At 43.8% G+C, this 12272-nt stretch overlaps 1 protein-coding gene across 2 annotated transcripts in view; it reads right to left on the bottom strand.

Annotated features, from left to right (window-relative positions):
* The window catches only part of Nubpl (nucleotide binding protein like), a 153288-nt gene extending 142889 nt beyond the window's left edge, over window positions 1–10399 (bottom strand). Inside the window, exons 1-3 of one of the 2 annotated variants that reach the window (XM_008824218.3) lie at window positions 10107–10399; window positions 9619–9766; window positions 5870–5904 (exon numbers count right to left, since the gene is read on the bottom strand). In XM_008824218.3, coding sequence (XP_008822440.1) covers window positions 5870–5904; window positions 9619–9766; window positions 10107–10214 — 291 coding nt within the window. In that variant the 5' untranslated portion in view covers window positions 10215–10399. The remainder of the gene's footprint in view (window positions 1–5869; window positions 5905–9618; window positions 9767–10106) is intronic. The other variant, XM_029559209.1, reaches the window with a different exon arrangement.
* Window positions 10400–12272: the final 1873 nt, after the last annotated feature.

Raw genomic sequence — 12272 nt, 5'->3', positions numbered from 1 at the left:
CTCAGTCATGCATTTAATGTGTCTTGAATATTTTAGATGACTTCAAGATATTTTTAGAACCTACCAACATATCACTACATCGCCACCACAGTTCAAACGATCATCTTCAGCCTAGACATCTGCATTGACCACTAGCTAGTCCTCCGATTTCCCTACAGTCTATTGTCTACATCACAGCTAGAGCCTTTAAAGGAATGCCTTAGATCATATCAAGACCATGATCAAAATTCCACTACATCATATTCAGGGAAAAAAAACAACCAAAATGTTCACTTTGGCTTACACGGCTTTGTGTGACATGTACGCTCTACTTTCCTCGAGTCATTCCAGTCACAATGACATTCCTCCTCTTCCTCGAATGATGCAAGGCAAAGGATATTTGCTCTTCCTGTAGCCCAGGCTCTCTGCTCAGACGCTGAGTCTTCACAGACCACACCTCAGACAACTCAACTGAAGAATACTTCCTGGAACTTTCCAGCTTTTGCACTGTTTACTACTTTTCACACCTCTTATTACTACCTAGAAGGATGTGTTTATTGTCTCTTTACCCTTCATTACAAGCTCCTTAAAGACAGAAACGTTGTCTCAGGCCACTATACATATAGAACCCAGGGAAGTACCTACTACATGGCAAGTAACCAACAAATTCTGGAATGAATGAAGACTAGCTTTATTTTTGATGCACTGTATGTTATTCCTTTGATTTGCAAGACATGGACTTCATCGGGCATTAAGGAAAGCACGGTATTTGAAAACAAGAGGAAGCCTCAGGCATCCAGGTTCCCGTTCTGTCCTTTCAGTCAGGCTCCTACGTCAACCCTGGAGCAGAGCTTTCCCAGCACATGCCTCTTCTACCACTACAACTTCATCCCCAATTTTTTAATTAACTAACTAAAAAACATTTTTTTTTCTATTAGCACGAAATAACTCCCCAGACTATTTCTGCTTCCTCCTCGGGTGACCAGGTCCTCACTAAGGAAAAGATAGACTGTCAAGGTTCAGACTTCCAAAGATAACCATCAATATAGCCTTCCCTACCTCAGCTACAGACTGGTCATTTCAAAAAGATGTACTATTGGATGTCTGTAATAGCTGAATATTTAAGTGCTTTAAGCGTTTACATACTTTTAGCTTTTATGTGTCTGGCACTACCATTTAAACCACATTTTATTTGGCAATGGTATGATAAAATAATAGCCATGCCATTTCTATGACAAGTTCTTTTCTATCACTAGGCAGTTAAGTGATATTAAGCATGTCTTTCTTCTGCATATATAAGCATAGAGGCCAACAGACAAAAATCACAAATAAATGGAATTATGCCCACCTACAATAATAGTTTCCATGAATGTTTCCTGATGTGGCTATTCTTCAGCTGCACAAAACATTTGATACCCCCTAACAGAATCACAATACAGACATCTTGTTCTCCTTAAGTAAGCTGGATTTTAGTCATTTTTAAAGGAAATGAAGAACAGGATTAGATTAGACACCATCACTTTTTGTTGGGAGCCGGAGGCTCAGCCATTTCTCAAAACTGCTGACAGACCTGAGTTGGTGACTTTCCATTCTGTCCACCCTCCTCCCGCGGGCATGGGAAAGGGCCCACAACCTGAGCCCATAACCTTGGCTCATAGCCGGGGCTGGTAGCCCACAGCCTTATTAAGTAAGCTGGATTTTAGTCATTTTTAAAGGAAATGAAGAACAGGATTAGATTAGACACCATCACTTTTTGTTGGGAGCCGGAGGCTCAGCCATTTCTCAAAACTGCTGACAGACCTGAGTTGGTGACTTTCCATTCTGTCCACCCTCCCCCCGCGGGCATGGGAAAGAGCCCACAACCTTGGCTCATAGCCGGGGCTGGTAGCCCACGGCCTTGCTCTAGTTATTGTAAATAGCCCTGTTTTCTGTTGATCAGTAGACTCTCACAGGCACTGGATGGAGCCCACAGCCTTCGCCTGTGTTCTTGTTTTCTTTTCCAGTAACTGCTTTGCTCTCATTGGATTCCTCCCTTGGAGTGCACCTGGGTCTTTGCTATCTGGCTGGTATGATTCAGTCCAGTCTGTATTCCTTATTTAACTGTATGCTTGTGCTTCAATAAACGAGACTTGATCAGAGCACTGTCTTGTCTCCATTTCTCTTGCCCCTTGCCTCATCCACATCCCCACTCCCCAATCCAGGTACCCCATTGCAGTTCCCGTGGAGCGGGACACAATCATACTAGCATTGTATGGAGATTTGTTTTCCCACGAATAAAACTTTTTATCTGTCACTGTTAAAAATCTGAATCAGATTCTTGGACTGGTGGTTCGTAGCCATGAACTTGTTCAGCTCTCACTCCTGTCTCATCACCAGTAGCCTTCCCAGAACTACCATCTTCACCAAGAAGCTCCTTCAGTTTTCCCAGTTCAAACTTGGGCTTCTTCAGCACCTTTACTTTTCTAACAAAGACGTTATGCCAAGGATAAATAGAATGGCAAGCCTTTTCCAGTTTTTCCTGGTGCTGCCTGGAATCAATTTATTAGCCACTTTTTCAAGTCATTTGCACTTCTGAAATCATGATCCCCATCATCCTCCAGATCTGGCAGACTGGGTACTACACACAGGAGGTCTTGTGTACCTGGTTGTTTCTTTTTCAGTAAAACCGCAGAACAAATGAAATAAGTAATCATCGATTGTCTTGACATCGACGTGAGCTTCAATCATGGTCTGCCAGTTTTTGATCATAGTACACCTTTTGTCCCAGGTAAGATCTATGCCATGGAGGTTAGTCAGAGAGTTTTTGCCCTGAACATCCCCAGTAATGAACTTGAATTTTCTTTTCTTTAATATATATTTTTACTTATTATTTTTATTTTATGTGTATGAGTGTATTGCCTGCATGTGTGTTAGTGCACCTCTGTTATCCATTGTCACTTGTTCTGGTTGCTTTTAGGCCTGGTGTAAGTTAGAGGATCATGGCAGAGCAAAATTGATCACCTCATGACAGCCAGGTACAAAAGAAGCAAGAGAGGAAGAGACCAGAGACAAAATATATTCTTTAAGGACATCCCCCTCAATAAGCGAGTTTCTCCAATAACACTTTATATCCTAAAGTCTCCACAACCTCCCAACAGCCCATTAACTTACAAATCTACAAATATATTAATCTTTCATCAGATCAGCTCCCAAAGGGTCTTCTTCAGATCACTGTTGTATTTGGCACCAAGTCTTCAGTGCATGAGCTTTGGCCAGCATTCAAAATCTATATTATGACATTAACCCATGATGCCATCCGTTTCTTAATGGGGCAAATCAGTTCACTTATAATTAGTGCAAAAATCATTGATGTGCTCTAACTTTTTACTTCAATCTTCCTATTTATTACTTATTTATGTATTTATTCATTTATTGGTAGTGCTGAGGCTCAAACCCAGGACCTTGTGCATAATGATAGACACATGCTTTTCACTGAGCCACACCTCCCACAGCCCTAAGCCTTTACTTACTGTACCTTATTTTCTTCCACTTTTGTAGGTTTGACAAAATGACTGTTCATTATTCATTCTTCTGTAATTTTTTTAAAAAAATATTTATTTTTACGTGTATCAGTGTGTTGCCTGCATGTATGTAAGTGCACTCATTTATAAGTGTACTTGTGTCGTACAATGCCCATGGAAGTCGGGAGAGGGTGTTGGGATCCCCTAACTGGGGTTAGGACAGTTGTTAGCCATCATGAGGGTGCTGGAAATCGAACCCAGGTCCTCTGCAAGAGAAGTCAGTGATCTTAACCTCTGAGCCATCTCTTCAGCCCTTCTGTAATTTTTGAATTCTATAACTCCTCTCTCTCTCTTTTCCTTCCTTTACTCCTTCCTTCCTTCCTCCCTCCCTCCCTCCCTCCTTCTCTCTCTCTCTCTCTTCCTCCCTCTCTCCCTCCCTCCCTCTCACTCTCAATACAAAATAAAATTGAGCCAGGCCTGGTGGTACACAGGAGGCAGAGACAGGTGGATCTCTGTGAGTTCAAGGCCATCCTGGTCTACATAGTGAGTTCCAGGACAGCTGGAGCTACAGGGAGACCCTGTCTCAAAAAGACAAAACACAAAAAATTAAATTAAATTAAATTAAACTAAACTAACTAAATTAAATTAAAGGGGCAGCAGTTAAGAGCACTGGCTATTCTTACAGAACACCCGGGTTCAAATCTAGCACCCGCATGGTAACTAACAACCAGCTGTAACTTCTATTCCATGAAATCTGACCCTCTTCTGTCCTCCATAAGCACTGCATGATGAAGGTGCACTTACATACACATAGACAATACACTCATACACATAAACCTAAAAATAAATTATTAAAAATGAATAAATTAACTAGCTCAGGGGAGGTGGCTCAGGGGAGGTGGCTCAGGGGAGGTGGCTCAGGGGAGGTGGCTCAGGGGAGGTGGCTCAGGGGAGGTGGCTCAGGGGAGGTGGCTCAGGGGAGGTGGCTCAGGGGAGGTGGCTCAGGGGAGATGGCTCAGGGGAGGTAGTCAGGGGAGGTGGCTCAGGGGAGGTGGCTCAGGGGAGATGGCTCAGGGGAGGTAGTCAGGGGAGGTGGCTCAGGGGAGATAGCTCAGGGGAGGTGGGTCAGGGAAGGTGGCTCAGGGGAGGTGGCTCAGGGGAGGTAGTCAGGGGAGGTGGCTCAGGGGAGGTGGCTCAGAGGAGGTGGCTCAGGGGAGGTGGCTCAGGGGAGGTGGCTCAGTGGTACAGCATTAGCCCAGTGTGCATGAGGCCCTAGGTTCAATCCCCAGTACAGGAAAAATAAATCCCATTATACTTTCATTGGTATAACTGGGAAAAATGGGAAACAATTCAAAAACATCATCAAATGGGAACTGGTCAGTCATCAATACAGCTTCACATATGTGGTTTTGTCATCTTCATAGGAAGAGAAGCTGAACGGCGCACATAGAAACTATTAACCCCAGGCAAAGCTAGGGCATACAAGGGAGCGGTACAAGCCTTCAGGTTCATGTCACACACGTCCACCCAACTCTTGTTCCAATGCACCAGCACTACTTCTCAAGTACCTTTCACCTTTAAAAAAAAGAGAGAATTAAGGGCTGGAGAGATGGCTCAGTGGGTGCTCTTGCAGAGGACCTGGGTTCGATTCCCAGCACCCACATGGTAGCTAAGAACTGTCCTTAACGCCAGTTCCAGGGGAATCCGAAGCCCTTTTCTGACCTCCGCGGCATTGCACGACACGGATGCACTCACCAGGCAATACACTCATACACATAAAAGATAAAAAATAAGCCAGGAGTCTTTAATCCCAGCACTTAGGAGGCAGAGGCAGGCGGATCTCTGTGAGTTCAAGACCAGCCTGGTCTACATAGTGAGTTCCAGGACAGCAGGGGCTACAGGGAGACCCTGTCTCAAAAAGACCAAAATAAATAAATAAATAAAATACTTTTTAAAAAAGAATTAAATAACTCAAAAACTGAACACGGCAGGCATGTTAGCACATGTCTGTAATCCTGCACTTGGGAGGCTGAAGCAGGAGGATCTTGAGTTTGAGGCCAGCCTGGGCTACAAAGTAAGTTCTAAATCTGCCTGGGGTAAACAGTAAGACCTTGCTTCAAAATAAAAATGGAACACTAAATGCTACTATATAGTATAATAGTGAAAATGTGTTTAAAATGCGGCCTCCAAGCAATAATTGTGGGATGCCCAGCAAGCAACATGGTCAAGGCTGTGTCAGCATTATCACTAAATAGAACAGTACCAACGGCAGCAGTTTCAGTTCCTTAAAGACAGGCACCTGACTGAAACCAGACTGAAACTTCAGACAACACCACTCCGCTCTGTATCACCTAAAACATGTTGACAAATGAGCATCAGTGAGCACCTACCGCGTCATTCACCGCTAGTGCCAGTGCGAGGTTCACTGAAAGAAAGAGAGTAATAAAATTCAGTAATTTTCCTTGTATGAAAATTAACTTTTTAAAAATTTATTTAATAACCATGATTAGAAGCAGCATTTCACTGCAGCTTAAGCATATGCAATAACAATTTCCAGAGCAAAGAGACATCTCTTTCAAAAGTGGCTGTAAATTTTTAGGTTCACAGTTGAATTAATACAGTTATACAATATTGAACTCAGTATAAATGTGGCAAAAATTAGCTCTCTTTTAATATTTCCCTCACTGGACCAGAACAAGAATGCAGAGAAAATGCAGAAAGTAAAAGGATAGAAGAAAATATAATTTTGTAACACTGATAAATGTCTACCTTGCAACGAATGGGTTTTTTTATCTATTATTTTTATTTTATGTGTACGTGTGTATTGCCTGCATGTAGGTAAGTGCACCCATGTCGAGCAATGCCCAAGGAGGACAGAAGAGGCTGTCGGATCCCCTGGAACTGGAGTTACGGACAACTGTTAGCTGCCATGTGGGTGCTAGGATTCGAGTCCGGGTCTTCTGCAAGTACAGTCAGTGTTCTTGACCACTGACTGAGCCATCTCAAATAATTCATTTATAGTCTGTTAAATTTTGTTCAAATATTCCAATTAGGTTTATTGGTAAGCAATGTTAATGAAACATATAGTTCAATTACTTTCAAAATCATTTTTAAATAATGGTTATACTCCCATTTCTTTTAAAAAATATAAAAGCATTCCAAGTACGTAACTCATAAATACACAAGTGCACAAAAGGCTGAGATACCTCACCAGAGGGAAGACGGTAAAGGATGAAGGCATCGATGTTGTTCCCAAACTCCCGATGCCAGTGATCCCAGAGACAAAAAGGAGGGAGCTGGTACACAGAGGGATCTTTAGCCACCACTGGAGACAGGCCGCACTAGAAAGTCTGAAGTGCTGGATTTCCAAGACTGATAAACAGGGCCTCAGACTGTAAATCCTACTTCCTTGCAGAAGAATGCTGTAAATTCTATTGGAACTGTTTTCCTTTAAAGGCAGTGAAAGCATAATTTTTAAAGTAGACCTGGTTCAGATCCCAGCTCCACCACCTTCTATTGTATAACCCTGACTGTGTGTTTTATTGGCCAGACTGTTTTCTCCTCTATAAAATACAGGTAACCCCTGCTTTGTAACTGTTATGAGGATTAAATGAAATATTTTATGTAAATATTTCATCAGGGCATGGTACTTACAAATTCATCCATATATATTACACAACAACTTAGGATGTCAAGTACATTAATAGCTTAAGCATAATCTAACTTTTAAGCAAAAACTTTTTGGCAGTGCTGGGATTGAACTAAGGGTCCCACACACGCTAGGCAAGCACTTTACCACTGAGCCATACTCCCAGTGTTTCAAGTAGAGACTTTAAGAAAGTCACTCATCTTGAAGTTGCGTTCTTCATAATAGGATCACAGAGCATATCTGAGTTACCGACTGTCATCATTCTAATCCAAGGTATCTGTGGCATACATATTCAAACACTAAGTATTCAGAAACAGTCTGAGGGAAGAGTAAATACACAGAAGGCACAGAAGTAAGTGACCCAAAAACTCCTAAGGCTTAGGCACGTTCACAGAGCTGTTCGAAAAAAATCACAGATGAGCAGTTTAGGACACACGGCATAACATTAACAGGAAAAAGGTGAGAAGGGGCATTTACAAAGCACCTTCTATGTGTCACGTGCTGTGGTGGCTTCAAGGAGAAATGTCTCCCCAGAGACTCATGTATTTGAACACCTGGTTCCCAAATGATGGCACTATTTGGAGAGGTAATTGGAACCTTTAGGAGGGGAGTCCTTGCTGGACAAATATCACTTGGGGCAGGCTTAGAGGTTCCGGAGCCTCACCCTATCTATTTGGAGAGGTAATTGGAACCTTTAGGAGGGGAGTCCTTGCTGGACAAAGTATATCACTTGGGGCAGGCTTAGAGGTTCCGGAGCCTCACCCTACTTCCTGTTCCCTCTGTCTGCTTCCTGTGTGCAGACAGAATGTGATCAGCCAGCTTCCTGCTCCTGCCAGCCTGACATGCCTTCCCTGCCAGGATGGACAGTCTAACCGTCTGGAGCCATAAGCCAAAATAACATGTTGTACACTTTCCTGTATCATTTCCTATTAAAATGCCTTCATACTCCACAAATCAGCTTCCAACAGAAATGATGTCTGTTTTAAACAAGGGCTAGCCTACAGACCCAATAAACTGCATCGCACAAAACCCAGAGAGCTTATGGCTATGATCAAAAAAGCACTTCACATCTCTATTCAGTCCGAGTAATCACAGAACATGCACAAGGATCCACACCACTGGACACAGGTCGATGTACAACACGTTTTCAAAAACAGAGAAAGGCAGATTATGGAAACAAAGAAAAAATGCTTATAAATTTTTAAAAACAAATCAGGGGCTGGAGAGATGGCTCAGCAGTTAAGAGCACCAGTAGCTCTTGCAGAGGATCCAGGTTTGATTGCCAGCACCCACATGGTAGCTGACAATTTTCTGTAACTGCAGTTCCAGGGGAATCCAACTCATCCTTCTGACCTCCATGGGCATTGCACAACACGGGTGCACTTACATATATGCAGGCAATGCAAATATACACATAAAATAAAAATAACAAAGAAATAAAATTATAAAAACAAATCATCAAACAGATTGACTGTAGACAGGCCCTTAAGAAAGAAGGACAAAATGTGCAGGATAGAGCATGAATTCGTTAAGAACAAATAACAAAAGATTTCTTTTGGAAATAATTCGTAGTCATCTATTCATTCTATTCCTGGAAGCACTTCTTTCACGGGTTCTAAGAGTGGCATTCTGGTGACAAATATACAGTCAACGAAACAGGGCCACCAGAGAGTCTCCATCCAAGGGTACGAAGACTAGATGACAGGTGGGGAGATGGCTCAGTGAGTAAAGTGCTTCCCACACAAACACCAGGACCTGAGTGCAAATCCAGCAGGAGGGGGGTGGAGACAGGCAGATTCCCCAGAGCTCAATGGGCACTCAGCCTAGCCATCCTGAGGTCCAGCTTCAAAAGCACGGCTGAAGAGCAGTAACAGAAGACATTCAGTGTCAAACATCAGGCCTACACATACACACACACACACACACACACACACACACACACACACACCAAAAGACTACATGTTTTAAATAACTAAAACAATGCTAAACCTCTCAAGAATGATTAAGTATTAGCTTTGATGTGCTTAAACAAAAACATCACAATAACAAAATTTTTCATTGCAAGTAGAAACTATATGACACCAATATACTGGGGGGAAAAAATCAAAGAACAGCAATAATTTAGCGTAAGATTACTGGATGTTTTAAAATGACAGCAATCAATTATTGAGAATTTACTACGGAGAAGATGCTGGGCTAATTGGTTTAGTTTGCATAAACATCCTATGAAAGAGATTATTATCCCCTTCTTAATTAAGTAAACCAAAGATCTGTAGCCCACCTAACCACATTTTGCTCATTAACGAACAGACAACCCAGAGTCCTGTTTACCTCTAACTCCCTAATGTAAGTTTCCATCCACTATAAAGTCCAGATAGTAAGGAACCACCTCTTGGACACCTCCCAAAAACTAAACTTGAGAAGAAAGTGACCGTGACTCGGCAGTCTGCACGACTTCTTAACCGGGATCAAGTGAGCGAGCTACCGTACCTGCTGTAGTAGACTTTCCAACTCCACCCTTTCCGGACGCCACAACAATGGCTTGTTTGACACCGTCTATGGGCTTCTGCTCTGGAAGTCCTCGCGCCATGATCCGAGCTCTTCTCTGGTTTAGGGTCTCACCGTCGGCACCTAGTACCTAAAAGACAAAACCGCGAGTTTGCAAGGACGGGTCCGTTACCCCCGCGCTGTGCGGTGCAGACAACACAACCCCCGGGCCGGGGGTTAAGGCTTTCTGCTCTAGTTCTGCTCAGCTCCGCTAATTCATCCCTGAACCGCTGTCTACCCAGGGTCTGCCGGGACAGGTAAGAATGCTCAAGTGCGAAGTGGCGGCGTCTCTTCGGGGGAACTTCGGCTTTTCCTTCCCTTTAACCGGGAGACGAACGTGCGCCACGGCCCCGCTCGGGACCTGACAGGCAGAGCTGCAGCGCGTGCGGTCTCCACGCGGCCCCTCCTCCGCTCCCCGCAGCCCCACGCACCTGGCGCCCACGACCCAGAGCTCGGCTCCCCACGGGCGGGACGGCGGCCGCGCCACCACCCCGAAACCACGCGACGCCGAAACGCCACAGACGCCGCCACGGCCCCATGGCGCGCTGCGCGGTCCGGGCGCCCAGTGGAACCGGCGCGGGGTGATGACGTCACACAGCAACCCGGGCGTCCTCGCCCTGGAGACCCGCCCACTCGGGGTTTCTGGGTTCGGGTCGCTGCTGTCACCGGTGCGAGCGTTTCCGCAGGTGTTTCCGTCCCACGCGGGTCTCACGTCGTCCTGACGGAAGTCCCAGAGTGCACCGGGACTTTCCTGGGCTTCCTGGTTCCCGCTGTTTGGAGGTGACGCCGTTTGCGGCCGTTTTGTGCCGGGGATGAACCCGGACTCGTGGCTGCTAGACAAGCACGCTGCCGGCGAGCTGCACCTACAAACCTCTTCTTATTAATAACAGACCTGAGATTGGATAAGTTTAACAGACCCAGCAGATACCGGACCCGATGGAAGTTGAAAGTTCAGTTTTTATTTCTGTGTAGTAGTGCCGTATTACGTGTCGCTCAAACTCCGCCACGGCTAAGAACTTGACATTTCCCAGAGTTGCCTACAGGGTTACTCCGCACTAAGCTAGTCACTGCTTCTGAGCTTGTGTTGCTGACAGTTCTCGAAAGGAAGATCAAGATGCTTTACTAGGTTCACGAACCTTCAGCTAAATCGGAAATTAGGACAAAAGAAGCAGTTTTCTTGCCAAGGACCTTAAGGACTGGGTTTAGCGGTAAAGCATTTATGTAGCATGTATGACGCCCTGAATTCAATCACCTGCCAAGGGGAATGGAGAGAAAACAGAGATAGAGGGGGGAAATGGAATTTACCCTGGTGGAAGTAAAAATATACATTTGGAGGGGGGGAGATTGATCCCTATATCCAAGGCAGAAGACACAGTGAAAGAAATCAGTTTGAGATGAATAATTCAAAAGCTTACCCAGAAGTTAACACCAGTAAAAGGATCACTTGAGGTACCATAATGGTTTACCTTGAAGACTTTCTAGGGAGAATTTTTATTTCATTTGCTTTGTAGGTCATGTAACATATCAAAGATTCAACTTAGTTTACTTTCCTCTAACCTGATTCTTAATTTCGTGCCTTCTTTTACAGACATAATAACCTCAAATAATTATTGTATGGATTAAATATTACCAACAAAGCAAATTCCACTTTAGTGAGCTCTGAAAAGGCCTTCAACTCCTGGCTATTCTCTCCCCAGTAACTACATCCTTTTTGTCATCCAGCTTTCTTTTTTTTTTTTTTTTTTTTTTTTTTTTTTTACACTAAGTTTGATGCATTTCACTTGTTTTCCATCGTGTTATTTTGTGGAATGTTTTTCAACTAATTTATTATTTTTTACAACTTAATTGTTACAGAATATAAGCAAAAATAGTTATAAGGAAAGCAACTGTCAGTATAATTCATCACTAAACAAAACATGCTAAATATTTTTAACTGGGTCACATTGCAAATGCTTTTACACTTCCATGTGAGATTAGTTCATTTCACAGATACTTATTTTGCAACTACTGCCTGCCAAACACTCCACTGGTCTTAGAGTATTCCACATCAAACCAGATATACTCCTCCCCCACTAAAGATACTAAAGTCCAGAGCAACTCAAAGACAGCAAACACTACTGTGAGGTGTGATGTGTGCACAAGAGTTCTGCGTGCTGAGAGGAGAGGCACCCAGTTCAATGAGGAGATGGCTCTGAGTGAGGAGACAGCTCCACTGACTCCTACGTAGGAGTTAATGGGAGGAATGGCTCTGGAGCTGTTATGCACAGGTAGGGAGTGGATTGCTAAGAGCTGCAAATGTGCACCCCACAAGTAGGTATAATTATTGTGTCGTTTGAGAATAAAAGCTATAAAACAGCAAAAACAAGAATTCAAATGATTTTTTCAGGTCTTTGAGGATCGAGTGACTGAAAGGGATATGAATGGACAGCGGGAAACAGGTTTTAAGCAGGAATGAAACATGACCAGATTTGTATTTTAGAACTATCAAGCCAGGCGTGGTGGCGCATGCCTTTAGTCCCAGCACTCTGGAGGCAGAGGCAGGCATAGCTCTGAGTTCAAGGCCAGCCTGGTCTACATAGTGAGTTACAGGCCAGCTG

The sequence above is a fragment of the Nannospalax galili genome, unplaced genomic scaffold (genome assembly GCF_000622305.1).
Source record: "Nannospalax galili isolate Female #2095 unplaced genomic scaffold, S.galili_v1.0 scaffold1509, whole genome shotgun sequence".
Classification (NCBI taxonomy): Eukaryota; Metazoa; Chordata; class Mammalia; order Rodentia; family Spalacidae; genus Nannospalax; species Nannospalax galili.
This window is presented reverse-complemented; position numbering and strand designations above follow the sequence as displayed.